Source organism: Bos mutus, chromosome 6 (genome assembly GCF_027580195.1).
Source record: "Bos mutus isolate GX-2022 chromosome 6, NWIPB_WYAK_1.1, whole genome shotgun sequence".
In the NCBI taxonomy this organism is placed as follows: Eukaryota; Metazoa; Chordata; class Mammalia; order Artiodactyla; family Bovidae; genus Bos; species Bos mutus.
Window position 1 is genome coordinate 68,260,147 of NC_091622.1, and position 20,608 is coordinate 68,280,754.

Sequence of the window (20,608 nt, forward strand, 5' to 3'; positions counted from 1 at the left end):
TTGTTTATGTCTAGGAAACAGCACAGCCCATCTTTAGACAACATCCCAGGCATAATTGTCACTGGCTATCTGGCTACTGGGGCTTTTTTTTTTTTTCCACTCAGCTCTTTTTAGTTTTGTCTTTTATGCCTGGAAGATGTTGTGGGGATTAGATTGAATGAAATAGTATAGCTACACTACCCCACAACCTCCTATTTAAGTAACTGAGCTCTCATGTGCATTCTATTGTCTTGGCAATTGCATCTCTATCTCCCTTGAGGACCTACAGAGAAGGGTCCCTCTGCCAAACATCACTCATTAGCATCCCAACCGCAACATTATGACCAACATCTGACTCAGGTTGGTAAGTCAACATCAACAGGTGACAAAGTCTTAACATCATCCAAGCAGGACACCACAGTCAGGACGTGAACTCAGACCTTCTGCTTCCTGACCCTCTGCCTTTCGCACACGCTACAGTGACAGCACCAGTGGACGACAGCCTGCACTGGAACCTGGATTTGTGACTCCAAGTCCAGCTGGGCTTTCTCAAACTGCTATTGAATCGAGTTTGAAGTTTTACTATTAGAGATCAAAGTCAGGACGACAGAAAGGCCATCAAGCCCGTAGGTTGTCTGTCAGCTAGGGGCACTTGTGGGGCTCACTGGGATTCCCCCTTGACCCTGCAGGGCAAACGCACAGACTGGGACAGACATTGCAGTGACACCTGAGGTCAGAAGCTATGCAGTCACGTTAGAAGGTAATCATCAGTATGTTCCTATTTTTTTGTTTGGGGTTTTATTTTTAGTGATCTTTTCTAAGATTTTTTTTTTCTTGACATACACCATTTTTAAAGTCTTTATTGAATTTGTTACAATATTGCTTCTGTTCCATGTTTTGTTTTTTTTTGGCCTCAAGGCATGTGGGGTCTTAGCTCCCCCGCCAAGGATGGAATCTGTACCCCTTGGAAATCCCTGTAGGTCTCTATCCGTTCCTTCCTCTTTTGTTCTCTTCTCTTGTGGTTTGATGACCATCTGTAGTGTTACTTGGGTTGCTTTTTCTTTTGCGTGTATCAGTTGTAGTTTGGGGGTTTGCTGTTTCGTGAGGTTTCAATAGAGCAGTCTCTCTCTATATATACAAACATTAGGAGGGTCTCAACCTTTTCCCCTCCTCTTACCCCCTGAAATTCACCCCCCACCAACTTATTCTACATTCTGTACCAATTCCATTTGAGGGTAGATTCTGCCATGAGCTGCTTCTTCTTAATCTTCCCAGACTCCTCGAGTCTGACACAAAGATCAGGTCAGTCAATGAATGTCCAGGAGAAAGGTTTCTCTCCATTTTACAATCTTCACCCCTTCTGCTGGAGCCTTGTAAATCCAAGTTGGCACTGGCAACATACTTAGGCTAATTTATACTTATTTTTTGTTTTCTGGGCTTTAGGGTAACAGAGGTGGGAAAATATGCACAAACAATTTCTTTTCAAAGAGTTTTCAAATTGTTCTATGGGGTTGGTGGGGAGCGAGGAAGAGTCTCTCCTTTACATAAGTCTTATAACCCATCAAAATATATTCTTGTACCCCTCAGCATGGGAAACAAGCAATTCTTAAATCAAGATGGGCTCTACAGTGAAGAGACTTAGCTTTCTGTGGAAGATATGACAGCTCACTCTCAAATTTTTCTAGTGTTTATTTTCATTTATCTCAGCACAGAATGTTCTCTCAGGCAAGGTCAACTAAGAGACACTCTGAAATACAAATACAGTTGAGTTGGATCATAGAAGGAGGGCTTGGTTAAATATATAGAAATAGTGGTCTCAACTATCCTTCCTGCCAAGTCAAATCTACATCTCAGTTTTCTTCTCCAAGCTCCCTATTAGGAGGAGGTTAGAAAAGATTTCCACCCACAACACAAACGCTTAACCTTCCTGTGCAGTTTCTGTGGAATTTCACACCTCCTTGATCCAGCCCATATGCTCACTTGAGGGAAGGGGAAAAAAGTGAAAGACACATCGATGTAACTTATATGATAACCTCAAGGTTGTTAATAAATACTTTATTAGGAACCATCACATGGATAATAAGCACAAAATTAGGGGCCCTTTTTACAAAATCTAATGTCATTTCTGACTTTGGTGTCTCAGAACCAGAATGAAGCTATCTAACATTTGTTTGTAAGCTCCTAATGTGCTTTGTTCAAAAGCACTATTAAAATATAATGGAATCCAAAACGGGAGCATAGGTTGAAAGGTCAGTAAAATGGCTTGAAAACTCATGCGTGTTTGATTTTGGTGAAGTAAAGTTAGGCTCTCATTATTCGGTAGTCACAGAAGGAGATTTTTTAGATAATTTATTCATAAAATCCTGTGAAGATCTTCAATATTCTGGCTCTTTTAACATGAGCATTAACAAGCAAAATGCCTGAGTCCATCACTGTAACAAAATGGATTTATGTGTTGTTTTAAAAATGGGGTCATCCCTGCTACAAGGAGCTAAAAGGAAGGTGAAGGCGACACAGAGCTCAGGCGAGGAGGAAAGTGGGGACTCCAGGAAGGCGACCCAGGGGGAAAAAAGAGCTGGCTGCTTCACCCACAGCACCAGCTGCAGCAGTGCCCGTTTGCACCAGAAGACCCAGGCCGAAGACCAAAATGTAGCAGGTTGTGATGGCTTCCGCTGCTCACATTATTTCCACAATTTAAATTTCTTTTCCACAGAACTTTTTTTTTTCTGAGGCAGGATACTAGAAAGGGGATTCTATCTGCTTCACCTTTTTACCTCCCAACTCCTGTCCCCATGCCTAGCACTTCCAGGTGCTAAGTGATGTCTTCATTAAAAATCTCTCCAATCTCTCCGTGTTGTGTTTAGTTGCTCAGTTGAGTCCAACTCTGTGCGACCCTATGGACTGTAGCCCACCAGGCTCCTCTATTCATAGGATCCTCTAGGCAAGGACGCTGGAGTGGGCTGCCATTTCCTCCTCCAGGAGATCTTTCTGAGCCAAGGACTGAACTCACGTCTCTTGAGTCTCATGCATGGGTAGGTGGGTTCTTTACCATTAATGCCACCTGGGAAGCCTGGAGGATCTCTAAGACAAGTCTAAGAGTTCTGTCCCCAAGATCAAAATCTTCCCTCAGGAGGAAAAATTATTTAGCAAGCCTTTTAATCTTCATGGGGATACAAGACATGTAAAGGGAAGTCTTCATCCTCTGTTCAAGGGGTTTGAAGTCTCAGCGAACAGGAGGAGGGAAATTTAGAGAAACGGGCAATTCTCACACCCCAGAAACTGTATTGTGCTGGTGGCAACAGGCTTATCCCATAAACCTTTTCAGCAGATGGACAAAAGGAGGCCACGCAGCTCAGCCAGGTTCACCTGAGCTGCTCTAAGATGGGTGGAACCCGGGAGACTTCAAGGCACGTTGCTCTGCTCTTGGTCTATGCGGTTTTATTCCCGTCACTGGGCCCAGGAAAATGTATTCAGATGACAATCTCCTGTCCACACAGGGACCCCTTGAAGTAACTGTTGGGGGAAAAAACCTTAGACATTTTAACAGCAAGCTTGAGTATCAGCCCTGGGGAGCCACATGCTGAGACCACAAGAAATGGGCCCACACTGCCCCCCTACAGGTAGGCCAGTGGTGGGACTGGTGTGCACCCCGCTGGGGTCTGTGCAGCTCAGACCCTACCCAGAGGCCTGTGGCTGCTGCCAGTATTGGGGGCAGGGGAAAGCCACACCGATTCTTTCCTAGAAACCAGATGCCCATGAGATCAATGAGCTGGAAGCCACTGCCTTATTTTGAGAATGGATCTTTTATTTCATAACCGATAAAGGGCATTTTCTATGCAAAATCTCAGCTAAGCAATTCATTACACCTAATATACCTACCCTAATTCTGTTTTTCACTGATATTCTCAATTTGCTCTTCCCAGACCCAGGTTTCTGGATTGTGTTACTTTTTCTGACTCAAAAAAATGGTGAGTACCCTCCAGAACCCTAACTTTCTGAACTTCAACAATAGTGGCAACTTTACTATGATAACCAGAATATCCTCTACAATGCCTCAAAATCAGGCTTGGACTGATTACCTGGACATAAGACTTGCCAAGAACTCACATTTTATAAAAAGGATTTTAAATCCATGTGTGTTAACACTACTCAGATATAATTCTCTAGGAAGAGAATTCCTCTTTATTTTTCTGTCAACAACTTTAGAGGCAGGGTATTAAACTGATTGAAGTTTCACAAGATTGACATTATTGCTTAAAGTGCTTGAATTGGTTACATTAAAAAAAAAAGGTACAGATTTTTTAAATAAAAACTAAAAAAAAAAATTTTTTTTAGCAACAAAGTCAAATGTGCCACACAAATGCAGTAACTATTTTGGTTACATAGAAATGGAAGCCAGAAATAAATTAATATAATACTGAAAAACAAATTTAATTAGGCAGAAATGTAGGAAATAATTTTCCCTGACCCGTGCCACTTACATGAGTGAATCACACTAGTGCTGATAAATGCCTTGACCATATAATAGCAGACAGGGGCAAAACATTTAGTGCACAATATTTTAATACACATGAACGTACAAAGTTGATCAAAATGCAATGTTTATAGATAAAATCCATCTTTGTAATAAAGCTACACTCCAATATCTAAAATAAGCCCTAAGCTCCAGTTATAACATAGTTCATTGTTAGGCATGCCCATGAAAATTAAGGGTATCCATGAAAATAAATGCATAGGGACCATTTCTGTCATTTTTTCCCCATTTCATCTGAAATCCAAAATATACCAAGCTATAAAACCAATATGACTGGCTTCCTAGACAAAGCACCACTCTCTTGTGTTTTTGCTCCTTGGCTCTCTTCAAACCAGCTCACTTCGTGTTTCTTCGGAATGGAAAATGCATCAGAATAACAAGACTGGGCGTCGGCATTCTACCAATATTTACTTTTACATAAATGACACTTCAGCATACTGTATCATAATCTAGATGTTAAACAAGGAAGTAACCAATAAAGCAAACATTCCTTCTCTTCTGAAAGTGGCAAACACTGTAACTTATTTTAAAACACCCAGCAGTGAGAAGAAATACAGCAAGCCTGCCCATTCCTGCCAGAAAAATGACACACAAAACCCTGGCCATTTGAGGGACTATTGCTGAGCTTTTGTGCTATCGTTCACCTCAGAACGGTCTCACACATCCCACACCATCCCTGCTTCACACAACGAACGAGGGATGAAAAATAAAGAAGTGTTATGTACTCTAGTCTTCACACAAAGTGAAATGACTTGGGAGGATGTAGCTGCCTAGTGTTTCTTTCATTTATTAAAGAAGAAGGGGGAAGATGATCCCAGATAGTGCTAAAGTTTAAAAAACTGATGGAGTGTGTTGGTGGATACGTGTATTTTTATCTCAATTTTCTTTTTCCTGCACCACACGACCATGTTAATGTCTTTGTATTATCTTCAATATTTATGCAAACATTTATCCATGAACACTGAATTTTAACTGACCTTTTCTACTAAAAGGAATTATTTCAGTTAAATCACTGAGAAAAACTTTTTGCTCATCCAAAAAAACCCCAAAGTACTGAATTTATGACTTAGCACTCAGGTAATACTTCTCTAAGGGGCTTCCCTGGTGGCTCAGCAGTAAAGAACCTGCCTGCCATTGCAGGAGACTCGGGTTGGATCACTGGGTTGGGAGGATCCCCTGGAGAAGGAAACCCACTTCAGTATTCTTGCTGGAAAAGTCCCATGGACAGAGAAGCCTGCAAGGCTACACTCCATGCATGGGGTCACAAAGTCAGACATGACTTCACAACTAAACAACACATTAGTTCTACAGGTTTCCAATTGAAACTTTTTTCCTCATAAATTAGCTTCAAGAGTCACTTCACAGATAATTTTAACAATGTTTCTCATGTATCACTTCCAACTATATTAGGGATCAGCCATCGTTTTTTTAAACTTTGCAACCTGCAAATATATGGATTATGTATAGTATAAACAGCTCCCTATATCAGTCACCTTCAATTGAAAAGCATCTCTTCTTAAAAACAGGATGAAAACTCACCTTCCAGGTAAGCGATAACTGCATAAGTCTTATGGAGGGAAAAAAGACATAATATTTATAAATATGAATTCGCCTCTAAACAAGGCAAGGTATATTTTCATCACTTGTATAAAACAATAACATGAAGATCACCCTGTTTTTGTCTTCTCCAGTGAAACGTAAAACATTTCACTTCAAGCATGAACAGATGAAGGGTGGCATGCTTATGGAAGTTGTGAGCAATAAACAGTTCAAGATACTTCAAAGATAAAGAAATCCAGTTTTCATCTAGATAAAGTGCTATGCTCTTAATTGTTGCAAAATGGCGAGTAACATTTTCAATTTCAATTTTAGTTCACATTATGCCAAAAGTTTGCGTGTTCCTTCGCTGATGTATTAGGTAACAAAATAACAGGTTCACAGTATATTATAGTGTATGGAAGTCAGCGGTCTTCCCACAGGAAGCTGAGATCTACACCTCATAAGATTTGTAGGAAACCAAAAACCTGCTCAACAGCAAAACAGCATATCGAACCTTTTAATAAAAGGCATCGATACGCAAATGATTTAATAAATATACATACAACAAAAGTGAAAAAGAAAGTAAAACTATGGTGAGATGAGGTTCTTCCAAAAAACTCCGTCTTGTCAAACATCCTGGGAGCCTGAGCCAAAGAAATGCTGCCACTTTGTTCATCGCACCACCTGCCCACTGACACTTCCTCTGACCCACCTGCATCCCCAGCTAACTCTAGTGTCTCCTCTGGAGAAGGTTCCACGGTAGCCCTGGGCTTGCCAGGACCTGAAACGCTGAAATATGAACTGTTGTACAGTGTGGCTGATGGGAGGACAGGTGCAGCGTCTTTGTTCTTCCTGGGAAAGGACGGTGTTGGTGCTGCCTGGCCAAGCAGAGCTGGGTGGGTGGCAGTCCCCGTGGTGTCTCAGCCCTACCGCCTCTGACCACGGAACACCAGTGGGGTTGGAAAGATACCCTGGAAGGCTTAGCAGCACCAGATAAAGGAGAGATACAACTCACAGGACAGAAGAAGAGCATCACTAAAAACAAAGAGCACAGAGCTATTTTCCTGAAACTTGGTTTTGGTAGAAAGAGAAGAAAAGCAACTTTCCACTGTGCACAAAAGCTTCCTCCTCTCGGCTTCACCTGCCCTGAGCTCCACGCCTCCTCAGCCCCTGGAATTGTAATGGCTGGGTGGGCACAGCCCTGGGCATCCTCGAACAGCTTCTCTTCGCCCTGTTCCACCCAGAAGATGAATTCAGTTTCGAGGTTACTCAATTTTAAAACATTTTCACTCGAACAAACTTAAAGCTATAGTTGCAGCTCTAAAAGGTAAGCATCTACCCCATTCTTCTGTCCTTCTGTCAGAAAAGAGGCAGAGAAGCTAAAAATGGGGAGCAATGTTTCCAGGGACAAGTTAAAGGAATGCATTGAAAGGAGACCCCAGAAGCCATTTAGAAAGATTAGCAAAGACCCCAAATAGACTGTCGATGTTTGTAAGAAATGGCATTCTAATTTAGCCAGACAGCGGCATAGCATGTACCTGAAACTAAAATTAGCAAATGTTATTCATCTAAACCTTACTACAGTCTGATTGCAGTTAACTCTACCTCAGACTAACATAAAACCACGAGTAGTGCTGCTTGTAGAAAAATGAAGGGGGAAGAGAGTCACGCAGCCAGACCACCGAGACTTGGAGTGATGCCGTGCATCGGTGGCCCACTGGAGAGGAGGGACGTTTGCAGAGAAACCAGGTCCGAGTGCATTTTCCCTCACTCGAGTTAGTTCCACAGTCCTTTAAGTTATTCTCTTGACTGATAGAATAAAATATATCCAGATTCTGAATTTTTTGATATATCTGATGTCAGGCCATAGAATTCTTCAATAGCTTGGGCATCTATTTTCTGCAAGAAAAAGAGAAGTGAAACAACACAGTGGTTTAACATGATTACTGGGAGAAGGGAAGAAAGGCTAATGGGATGCACAAGAAAATGTAAGAAACACCGTCATAAAACTGGGAACTTTCAACAGCAAGTGGGTAACTCCACAGGCTTGACCGAGAGAACATGAAGACATACGCTGCAAATCACTGGGGAAGAATGCCACCCTTTCGACTATTAGCAACCATAGGTCTGCACTCTTTGAAGAAGACAGGACTTCTATCTTTCAAACAGTATACTGTGGGAGCTCTTGGGAATAAGCATAATTTATTCAGGTCATCAAAGCTTATTCCCTTTACTGCTACCTTAAGTGGGCTGAAACAGACCATGTCTTTGAGTATGGAAGTCTCTCCGGCTAGTGTTCCGTTACAACAAAATCAACATATGGAATATTCTGGTGTCATATAAAGAATTCTAGGTTGAACAGAGAGAAAACAAAATTTTCAATAATAATATCAGAAAATTTTGGTATAATAAAAGGATTTTAATACAACTTTGAAGTTTATTATTTGGTCCCAGAGTGGGCTTTAGTCATTGTAGGAAAGAGGACTTCCATGTAAACATGACTTAGGATGGCAAGGAGGTCCCACGTCTGTGGTCGATCAGTTAACAAAAATACAGTATTGATGAGCCCCTGATCTCACCCCTTCTCCCCTTCCAGAGAGGATGGGGAGCAGCGGAATGTATTTCTGAGAGAAATGTAAGCTGTTTTCAAGTCAGATGACGGGAATACAGGCCTATTTTAGAAAATGTCCACATGCACACATCCCAAAACACTGTCTCCGCCCCAGCTCCCTTGGATATAATCATCTGCATACCAACCTCTACAATGTCGTCGTCAAACAAAAGCCAGAAGCCATGACTTTTCACAATAGTAATATAATGCCCACGATTAGGACCACTGGAAAAGAACAAACAGAAGAATGTTACTAAGTTAACATTTACTTCTTTATAAAACTCTATGTAGCTCTTTATATGCAATGACTTTTTTGGGGAAAAAAAAAAAAACAAAAAACTATCACTGGGACAGAGAACTTTGGATAAGTCATGCCACGTCCACATGTCTTTGGCCACAACTCACAGAGAGACACCTGGGTGCTGACACTGTGCTGGGCACAAGGGAAGATGAATAAAGTCTCTGTCTTCGAAGGATTCACAATCCACTGGGGAAAACAGACATTCAAATCCAACAAATATTAACACATAATTATTGTACACCCACTACGCTCCATCTAGGTCCATTCAGGAAGTCAGGTAAAAAAAAGCAGTGAATGGGGGCTTCCCTGGTGATCCAGTGACTCTGCTCCCAGTGCAGAGCGCCTGCGTTTGAATCCTGGTCAGGGAACCAGATCCCCTGTGCCAAAACTCAGTTCGCAGGACATCCAGCATGGTGCAACTAAGACCACGCAGTGCAGCCAAATAAATGAATAAATATTAAGACTGGGAGAAAAGCCTCTTCTCTTCTACTTAAACAAACAAACAAAAAGCAGTGAATGAAACAAAGTCCTGCCTTTCCTGAGGTTGAGGGTTGGAGTGGTAATAAACTAAAATACAAATATATTTCAAGTGGTGATACATGCTGAAGAATATAGCAGTGCAACGCGTTGGTGAGCGACAGAGGGAAGGTGCTACGGTGATGACATGAGATGTGAGCAGGAAGAATTTCCCTGAAGGGAAGGAGTGTGTGTGTGTGAGAGAGAGAGACAGAGGGAGAGACAAGCCATGAGACCACATGATGGAAGTTTCAGGAAGGGAGGAGAGCAAGTGTAAGGCCTAGGGGATGGGTGGGGGTGGGCATAGTGTGATCAGGGAACACCAAGGCAGCCAGAGCCAAGTGAGCTGCAGTGGAGGAGGGTTAGGAATGGGCCACTGTGGTTAAGATTATGGACTTCAACTGTGAGTGAGCCAGGAAGACACTCGGGAACTTTGAGGAGTGATGTGATCTGATTCGAGTTTTAGAAAGATATTAAACCAAAATGTATAATAACCAGTAGGAAAACAAAAGGTACATTATTACACACTACAGAAAAAAGTAGACCGAACAACCAAACAGCTTCTCCTATGAAGTCAGATTTGCACAACTGAGGGAATTTTTAACTCTAACTCTGAAGTTTTGTTTTCTCAATGCATCATCAAAGTTGGAAAGTTGAATCTGCCTTAGTTTGCTTTTTCTTTGCTACACTGCACAGCATGTGGGATGTTAGTTCCCCAGTCAAGGATCAAACCCACATCCTGTGCATTTGAAGTGCAGGGTCTTAACCCCTGGACCACCAGGGAAGTCCCTTTAGTTTGCTTTCTTTAAATAAAAGATACCCCAGAGAACTGTTCTCACCTTTCTCCAGCCACTCTCCCCTCTCCCTCTGAGCTCCAGCCCATGGGCTGCCTCTGTTTTCACACACATCAGCATTCTCAGCTTGGGCCCCTGTGACTGCTGCAGCTCTGCCTGAAAGGGTCCTCACTCATGTCTGCATTCTTGCCTCTTTTTATTCCTTGGGTGGGCTTCAGCTCAAATGTCATCTCAGGAGATAAACCTTTGCTGACCACCTTCCCTAAAGGGGCACCTCCCACTGCTCTCTGTCATTGCCCTGTTCCTTACTAGGAAGGCTTCCCTGGTGGCTCAGATGGTAAAGCGTCTGCCTGCAATACGGGAGACCCGGGTTCGATTCCTGGGTCAAAAAGACCCCCTGGAGAAGGAAATGGCAATCCACTCCAGCACTCTTGCCTGGAAAATCCCATGGACGGAGAAGCCTGATAGGCTACAGTCCATGGGGTGGCAAAGAGTCGGACACGACTGAGCGACTTCACTTTAACTTCCCTAAAGGGGCACCTCCCACTGCTCTCTGTCATCGCCCTGTTCCTTACATCATGTGTGTGCTTAGTCGCTCAGTCACGTCTGACTGTGTGTGACCCCAAAGACTGTAGCCCGCCAGGCTCCTCTGTCCATGGGAATTCTCCAGACAAGAATATTGTAGTGGGTTGCCATTTCCTAGTATATACATAGAGTCAGACATGACTTATTGACTAAACCACCAGGAACATAGCATTTACATAGCATATACATAATATATGGGATTCCCTGGTAGCTCAGCTGGTAAAGAATCCACCTGCAATGCAAGAGACCCTGGTTCAATTCCAGGGTCAGAAAGATACCCTGGAGAAGGGATAGGCTTCCCACTCCAGAATTCCTGGGCTTCCCTGGTGGCTCAGACTGTAAAGAATCTGTCTGCAATGAGGGACACCTGGGTTCGATCCCTGGGTTGGGAAGATCCCCTGGAGGAGGGCATGGTTAAATCAAAGAAAACTGTTAAAGAACCCTTAGAATGAATAAATAAATAGAAAATAGATGTATGTGTATGTATGCTCAGTCACTCAGTTGTGTCCACCTCTTTGGGACCCCATGGACTGTAGCCCACCAGGCTCCTTTGTCCATGGAATTCTCCAGGCAAGAATACTGGAGTGGGTTGCCATGCCCTCCTCCAGGGGATCTTCCCAACCCTTAGGTTCTTTAAAATAATTAGCAGTTAGAAGTATTCTTCAGGGGGAAATAGAAAGGTGGCTTGTAACTGACCAACAAATACAACTTTCTGAGAACATAAGACAATAATCTGTGACTATGGCTCTGCATGGAACAAAACAAGGGTTGCTTCAGGTATGTTACAGTTTCTGATACCATCCACCCAGCAGAGGAAAGGAAATCACTCCATCCCTCCCTGTGGAACCACGCATCCTCTTGGTAATGGTCTGTTTACTACCACTCCATCCAGGTGGATGGAGAGGAAAAGACACCTGCTCTGTGACAGGCCCCAATCTGAAACCTACAAGGGCGACAGCAATATCGATCCCAGGGAGGGGACACAAACCCATCCCAGCTGAGCAAATAATAGCAACAGGTGAATTTTCAGTAGAGTTTTCAAGACTTACACCAAATTATACAATAAAAAATATTTCCTCAAAAGACTTCCAGCAAAAACACTTTGCTTCTCCATATCTAGGGGATGTCTCTCCACTCTTTTTTTTTTTTTGATTATGTACTTATTATAGAATACAGGGGAAAGGCTTAAAACTGCCTAAAGAACACGTAAGGATACATTTTAATTATTCAAATGCCAAAGAAGTATTAAATTCCATCCACTGCTTCCAGTCTTTATTTAGGTATCTTAAAACACTTTTGTGATCATACTAAATGAGTAACCTGGTCTTTCAAAAATTAAAATCACAGCACAAACATTTACTTTTCCATGTGATTTCAAATTCTTTGTATCCAATGGAGATTTATTATTTCCCTTATGAGAGAACATTTAAATTATTATTATGCATTAATTTTATCTTTATTTTTTAATTTATTATTTTACTTTATATACCTAAGTTTAGAGATTCATTTTGAGGTGATAAACTGGAGCTTAGAGGAAATTCCCCGAAGCGCCATCACCACTGAGTCTGAGATCCCCGGCCCCGCCCCTGAAAGATGTGGCAGAGTCCACGTGGCCCAAGGACAGCCCCCCCTCAACGCGCTCCTTGCCCGCCCTCACCTGCCGCAGTGTACCACCACCGCGACCAGGTCGTACATGCGGTCCAGGTTTACTGCATCACTGGAGGTGTTGAAGAGCCGGAGTTCCAGCGGGAAGACCACTCGGTAAGAGAGCTTGGTGTACCTATGGAGCTGCTCCATGTACTTGAACCGCTTGAGGTGCAGGGCCAAAATCATGGGCAGCTTTTTGACTCTCATCCTAAAATAAACCACGGAATAGAAAATCAGTGGCACCCAATCCCTGTGAGTGGGACCAATTATACCACGGCCTGCACAAATGGAGAGCAGGAGGGGTTCAACAAACTTCAAACCAGCAAACAGCCAATCCACGTGCCAGAGTAAAAGGACGCTCGCTTGTACAGACTTGGCTAACTGGAGCCTAGTAAGCAGAGAAAAGTGCAGCGGGGCTAGGATGTGGGGGGTGGGATCATCTGCTTGGTCAAAGGAGACACCCCAGAACTTACGTACCAATAAAAATATGATGCACAATTGCTCTACGTCACTGCCCTCTGCCTCCCAGGGAGAACGATATTTGGATAATCCCTCAACTCTGAGATAATGGAGAGGAGGGGGACAGTTTTTGAGAAAAGCAGGCTAGGGAAAGGACAAGCAGAGGGTGGATTCTGTACATATAGGTTCTGAGAACCGACAGGCAGGCATGCCTCAGATACCACTGCCAACTGGTTACCATCAGATAACCAGGCATGCTAGGCCCTTTCTCCCTCCTTACTCCTGGGCTCCTGGGCAAGTCATTTCCCTTTTCTGGCTCTCAGGTTCCTCGCTTATAAATTCAGAGATTGATTGGCTTAGGGCTATATTTCTCAAAATAGGCTTGTGAGAGCACCGGAGATGTTAATGGATGCGGGGTTTCTGAGGCCAAGTCAGGATGCTGCTCTCCCTTCTGTTCCTAAGTTCCTCCTTGCACATCCACATACCAAAGGCTTTGAGAAATGCTGCAGAAAAGGATTTTTTGTTCGATGCAGCAGTTCCGCAACTTACACAAACATGAAAAGCTCTTTTTTTCAACTAGATGACCATTAAGATTCTTCGGTAAGAAGTTGCAAAGACAACAGTTTATGGAGATAACTCTGACAGAACAGAGGATTTTCTGGTTACCTTCGAGGACACCCTCTTTGAAGGCCCTGAATTATTGTAAATGCTGTTTGACTTGTGCATATTTTCCATGAATTATTGTTTGTAAAGGACACATTTAATAGAATATTATTTAGAAATCTACTGGAAAAAAAAAAATCCTGTGCATAAAAGTAAGCAAAACCACACCATCAGCAGAAACATAAGATTTATGGGGATCCCTATTATTTTTCAGGAACACAGCATTTTAGTGTATAAAACTTCCAAGGTTGAATAGAATATGCTTTCATGCTCCACTGGAAGACCTAGGATGGCCTTAGGCAGACTTAGTTTAGATTACACGGATGAGGACAGAGGTAAGCTCCCCAGCCACTAATAAATGTTAACTCCCATCTGCCACCACAATGACTAACCTTTCTCCAGTTCTGAGGCACCAAAGAAAGCTGTGTATGCCTGGGGATGAAGAGCTGGGAGACTGGTCAGAGAAACTCGTTCAACTTCAGCTCTAGACCCCTCATGGTGTTAGATGGTAGGAATGGGCATCTGTGAGTTATCCTGAATATGCCACAAACCATGGGCAGGGTAAAGTTAACTCATGGTAAAGCTTTACAGGATAGTAAAAAATGTCAAGTTTCTTGGCTTCTGGGCACAGAACATAGGGAAGGACAACTATTTCACATTGTTCAAGACCTGTAACTGACCAGTGCTGGTAAAAAGATGGGCAACCTTGGGTCTTGTATCAACTCTGAATATGATAACTTTCTTATTACCCATCCATAGACTGATGTTATTGGTTTTCTCATGCTTCCTTACTAAATGATTAGTATTACTTGCCTCTATCTTCTAAATAAGAAGTTCCAACATTAGGCAATACTAACAGTGTTACTGGGTGACCACTATGTGTTATGTACTATGCTAAGTCATTTTTATAATTCACCTTTAATCCCAAGAAGACAGTGATCACACTTGATCACCACTTGTTTACCCAGCATGAGTATCTGGCACACTGAATAAATGAATGAACAAACAAACAGATGAACACATGATCAGATGAATGGGCAACTTCCCCAGGTAGGCATCCTTATTCTATTCTACAAGTGAAGAAGGTAACTGACTTCTCCAAAGCTACTTGGTTACGAGCCCTAGGAACTGGGATTCAAAAATCAGATCTGTCAGGCTCCACGATCTGGTCCCTTCTGCGGATAGGAAGCCACCCCCTGGGCTAAACCCTTACGTACCTTTTCTGGGCCTCCTGTTTGCTGCAGCATGTTTCACAATAATACTTCTGTTCACTACACAGTGTTTCTGTGTTGCTGAAATCTCTGCAGAGAAAAATATTTTCAACTCAACAGAAGTCCAAAATGTACTCAGCTTACCATGTCCTAAACTCTCTATTACCTGTAGGGTAATTTTTAAGTGAATATGGGGAAAGAAGTAATGAGAAAAGATCCTTCTTGGGAGCAAGTGCTATGATGATTAGAGCATGTTCACTGGGCTGGGTTATGATTTCACCATGAAAGATTTTCAAGTAAGCTTTATTTAATGGGACACAGATAGATCTAAATTAGGGTTTCCAACTGATTCAGGGAAAAAAAAAAAAAAAGAAACTCAAGGTTTTTAAGAGACAGTACCCGAAAACTGGAGATAAAAATTATAATAGAAAAATACTAACTACAGTAAAAGCCAACCATTACAGTGAAAGTCAAATCCAAAAAACCATCACACAAAATGCCAGGAGACATTACTACACGGTTAATGAAAAACAATCTGTCTTAGGTGGTCTACATTTTCAAAGAGCACGAAAGATAATAAAATTTAAATCGTATTCAATGGCCCTTATATTGAACTCAGAAAGTCTCAAATTATCAGGAGATGACTACCAACCCCCTGCTCCCCTCCTCCCCACATGCTGGAAGATAAGAACTCCCAACTACCTCCTCTTGAGAACAAACGCCATTGGGATGCTATATCTGTATTCACCTCATCATAAGATTTTACTGTACTACTGATAGCTTTCATTTTTTAAAATGTCATGGCTTTTCATTCTTCTCTGGTCATCAAGATTCTACTTAACATTCCTGGGGTACTGCCTCAAAGGCTGAATAGAATATCCAGAATATCATAACACCCTGGAGTCTTGAAAAAGGCCGTGACATTTCCTTATTCATAGGAAGTGTCCTAGCACTAGCTCGACCAGCTTTTACCAAACAGAAAAAGTTATTTACGTGGTGTTACTAACTCAACCACTTAAATAGAGCTTATCAAGAGAATACATAGATTATTCATTCATTAGATTCCCCAGTGGCTACCGACCATACCCTGGACTGGGTGCTGGGGATCCACAGAGAATGCCTGCCCTCACAGCACACAGGTTACCAGAGACACACGCAATGAGCCACTTACAAGACTTAGTGTTCGGTGCAGATTAAACATACATCATTTCATACTACTGACTCCCCTGCCTAAAGCTCTTCGATAGTTTCTTGGTGAATTCAGGAATAAAATCCAAATTTCTTTTTTAACTTCTTAAAAAATTTATTTGACTGTGCTGGGTCTTAAGTTGCAGCATGTGGGATCTCGTTCCCAGGCCAGGCATCAAACCTGGCTCCCCTGCATTGGGGGCGCCGAGTCTTAGCCACTGGACCACCAAGGAAGTCCCTAAAATCCACATTTCTCGCTATGCCAACAGACTGTCTGCTCTTCTGACCTATCTCCTGCCTTCCCACCTCCTTCACGCTGCTCCAGTCCCACTGGCTGGTCTTCTCTGCAGCTCCAGGGTGCCATGCTATCCCTACTCGGGGCATTTGCTAGTGCCATTTTTCTCTGCACTGACAGCTCTTTTTCCAGATGCTTCCATCACTGGCCCTGCTCATTGTTCAGAGCTCAGCTTCTACGTCACCTCTTTGGAAAGGACTTCCCCAGTCACTCTCTCCAAACCCATCCAGCCCCTACTCTGTTGCTGTCTTGTTTTCCTCTGAGCACTTATCACTATCTGAAACATCCTCCTACTTGCTGGATGACGTGTATGGGCAGTGACCGTGTCTGTCTCACTCACTGCCAGAGTCCCAGCACTGAGAATGGGCCTGACACACAACAGCACTCAACGACGTGTGCTGGATGAATAAAGAGAAACGCATGTGTATAAAGTCCCCAGCAAAGTACGGAGGATGGAGAAATGAATTTGAACTGCAGCAATTCAGTATGTTTCCCCAAGGGGTGATATCTAAGTCAGATTCTCAAAAAGGGAAAGTGAACCAAGGGATTAAGAGTCCAGGATTCCAGACAGAGTGAAGGCCATGGCTGAGAGGCATGAACACAAGGTACAGAGCACACTTCTTAGAAGCTGTGTGGACCCTGTGGCTCTCTAACTTGTCTCTGTGGGCTTGACAGCATCAGATGGTGCTTTCTGGACCATTTCTGGCAGCACTCTAGAGGAAGGACTGGAGGGGGTCAAAAAGCAAAAACACAGTTTAGAAGGCAAGTATACTCAACCCTCAGACTCCAAGTGCCTGATACCTGATACAGACTCAAACTCAGCTGAATGAATACTGCTCGGCTCTTCATGGAGTAACTGTTATGAAATCTCTTCTTGGTCTGCACAAGATTTACTGGGGTAGAACAGAGCAACCAAGAAGGGGCAGTGAGTCTGGGTGAGGGTGGAGAGTCATAGTTTTGGAATGTCTACCACAGACAAACCTCTCCTCTATCCTACTAAAGAATCAGAGTAAGTCAGGCAACAACACTGTAAGTAAGGTACACTCCAATAAAAGTTAATTAAAAAAAGAAGACCTCAGGCAAGTACAGCAAATAAGAAATTAAACACTTTCTACTCAAATTTCTCAATAAAAAATGTTTTTGTAGATCCACAAAGGTAAAAACATAGCAGAAGTTGGTACTTAAAGACCCGATTCACCATCCTGCCCAGCCCTAGATGACTGGAAGCTTGTTGCCACAGGAGAGGCAGGACAAAGCCTTCAGAGCATCTCTGAGTCAAGAACTGGAAAATGCGGCTAAGTTATAAAGACAGAGTGGCCCCAGCAGGAAACTGAGGCACAGCAGAACTGTCAGATAATGCTGTACAGTTGTTGGAACAAAAGAGGGCAACAAATGTTGAGGAAACTCCTCAATGAGGAAATCAAAGAGGAGAGGAGAAAGGTCTTTTAGACACTTGGGATAAATTACATCAAAGCACAGAGGAGAGGTTACCAGGAAAGCACAAAACTCTGTATTTCTTGAAAAAGAGTCAAAGAAACACTTTTTAAAAATATACTTTGGGAGCAAGTCTAATATGAAACACATACCTTCATAAGGACTATAAAGCCTAATGGAAATGTACACAAGAAAACTTGAAAAAAATGGAGAATGACTATGTTTCCAGCTGAGACAGCTACAGGTTGTAATAGCTATCATGACCAAGGTAATGTCTATGTTTGAGAGAAAACATTTTTTATTTAAATCTTAACCTTTCACTCAACACATTAGCTAAAAAATTGATTTAAAAAAATTCTCAGGGGCGGTCCTAAGATGGCGGAGGAATAGGACGGGGAGACCACTTTCTCGCTCACAAATTCATCGAAAGAATATTTGAAACTGAGCAAATTCCATAAAACAATTTCTGAATGCTGGCAGAGGATATCAGGCACCCAGAAAGACAGCCCATTGTCTTCGAAAGGAGGTAGGACAAAATATAAAAGATAAAAAGACAAAAGAGGTAAGGACGGAGATCCTTCCCAAGAAGAGAATTTTTAAAAAGAGAGGTTTCCAAACACCAGGAAACACTCTCTCTGGCGGGTCTATGGCAAGCCTTGGGATCTCAGAGGGCAAAATAACCGGGAGGAAAAATAAATAAATAATTAAAATCCATAGATTACATGCCTAACAGCAACTCCCAGCGGAGGAGCAGCCCGGACAGACGCTCAAATTGCCCATTAGCAAGCAGGGGCTGGACAGGGAGGTGCAAGCCGCATTGCTTAGGGTAAGGACCTCGCCTGAATGCCCCAAGGGCAATCTGAGGGAACTAGCTTGAGATAGCAACCCAGACTGTGGGATAGCTATGGGTGGCTCAGACGGTAAAGTGTCTGTCTACAATGCAGGAGACCCAGGTTTGATCCCTGTGTTGGGAAGATCCTCTGGAGAAGGAAATGGCAATCCACTCCAGGACTATTGCCTGGAAAATCCCATGGACAGAGGAGCCTGGTAGGCTACAGTCCATGGGGTCGCAAAGAGTCAGACATAACTGAGCAACTTCACTTTCACTTTCAAGGTACACCGCCAGGCCTGCTCACAGAACAAAGGACTGAGCAGAGCTAGCCGGCTGCGGACCAGCCCATCCCCCACCGGAGACAGGCAGGTGAGGGCAGCCAGAGCTGGAAGAGGGCAATCCCGGCCCCAGAGAGGCATCCTATACCAAACTGCAAGCTGACGTCATTGCTAACCAAGACTTCTTGGGATTCTGGATAGTCAACATCTGCCAGGAGAGTTGCAGACAGAGATCAGTTCCCCAGAAGAGACACACGGCACACCTGAGAAGGCATGCCCGTGTACACCCAGAAAACCGAGTGGCTGGGATGGGGGAGGTGATAAGTCACAGCCTTCAACTGGGGGCAACTGCGCTCATCAAGCACCTGGTCACCTGAGCTGCTTGGACCTGGAAGGGCACAAAACGCAGGCCCAACCAACTCTGCGCCTTTGTGGAGTACCCGAGAACCTGAACGGCTTAGACCTGGAGACTGCATGAAACCCAGGGCCTGCATCAGACAGTTCCCGGCAGAGCAACCTAGAGCCTGAGCAGTGTAGACTGGGAAAGCACACACGCCGTGAGCAGGGGCAAACCCAGTATGGCTGAATCACTGTGAGCACACGCCAGTGATATTTGTTTGCAGTACCTCCCCACAGCACAACTGAACAAGTGAGCCTAAAAAAAGTGACCTCCACCGCCCCACTTGTGTCAGGGCGGAAATTAGACACTGAAGAGACCAGCAAACAGAAGAAGCTAAAATAAACACAGGGAACCACTTTGGAAGTGACAGGTGCAATAGATTAAAACCCTGTAGTTAGCACCGACTACATATGAAGGGACCTATAGACCTCGAGAAGTACAAGCTGGACCAAGGAACTATCTGAAAATGAACTGACCCCACACTATCCGCAACAGAGAAAGTCCTAGATATATTTTTATTATAATCATTTTTTAAATTAAAAAAAATTTAATTTTTAAGTCCCCTATTACATCTTTAATTTTCATTTTTATAACCTATTATCTTGCAAAAAGAAAAAGAGAGACCCTATTTTTAAAGCAAACTTCATATATATATATATATATAATTTTTTTTTGACTTTTTAAAAAATATTCTATTTTTGAGAATCTAACCTCTACTCTAGATTTTTAATCTTTGCTTTCTGGTATTTGTTATAAATTTTGTACCTTTAAGAACCCAATCTTCAGTACCCATTTTTACTTGGGTACAAGATTACTGGCTTGACTGCTCTCTCCCTCTTTGGACTCTCCTTTTTCTCCACCAGGTCGCCTCTATCTCTTCCCTCCCCCTTTTCTTCTCTACCCAACTCTGAATCTCTGTGTGTTCTGGGCTGTGGAGAACACTTAGGGAACTGATTACTGGCTGGATCTGTCTCTCTCCTTTTGATTCCCCCTTTTATCCTCCTGGCCACCTCTGTCTCCTTCCTCCCTCTTCTCTTCTCTGTGTAACTTCGTAAACATCTCTGAGCGGTCCAGACTGTAGAGAGCACATAGGGAAGTGATTACTGGCTAGCTTACTCTCTTCCCTTTTGATTCCCCCTCTTCTCCTCCTGGTCACCTCTATCTCCCTCCTCCCTCTTCTCCATGTAACTCAGTGTACCTCTCCAGGTGTCCCTCACTGTGGAGAAACTTTTCATCATTAACCTAGATGTTTTATCATTGGTGCTGTATAGATGGAGAAGTCTTGAGATTCCTGTAAGAATAAGACTGAAAACCAGAGGCAGGAGGCTTAAGTCCAAATCCT

The 20,608-nt window shown here is 43.1% G+C and overlaps 1 protein-coding gene across 2 annotated transcripts in view; it reads right to left on the reverse strand.

The window, feature by feature from the left end:
• Positions 1–1,952: 1,952 nt before the first annotated feature.
• The window catches only part of USP46 (ubiquitin specific peptidase 46), a 77,273-nt gene continuing 58,617 nt past the window's right edge, over positions 1,953–20,608 (reverse strand). Inside the window, exons 6-9 of one of the 2 annotated variants that reach the window (XM_070372392.1) lie at positions 14,846–14,929; positions 12,517–12,714; positions 8,810–8,888; positions 1,953–7,951 (exon numbers count right to left, since the gene is read on the reverse strand). In XM_070372392.1, coding sequence (XP_070228493.1) covers positions 7,850–7,951; positions 8,810–8,888; positions 12,517–12,714; positions 14,846–14,929 — 463 coding nt within the window. In that variant the 3' untranslated portion in view covers positions 1,953–7,849. The remainder of the gene's footprint in view (positions 7,952–8,809; positions 8,889–12,516; positions 12,715–14,845; positions 14,930–20,608) is intronic. The other variant, XM_070372391.1, reaches the window with a different exon arrangement.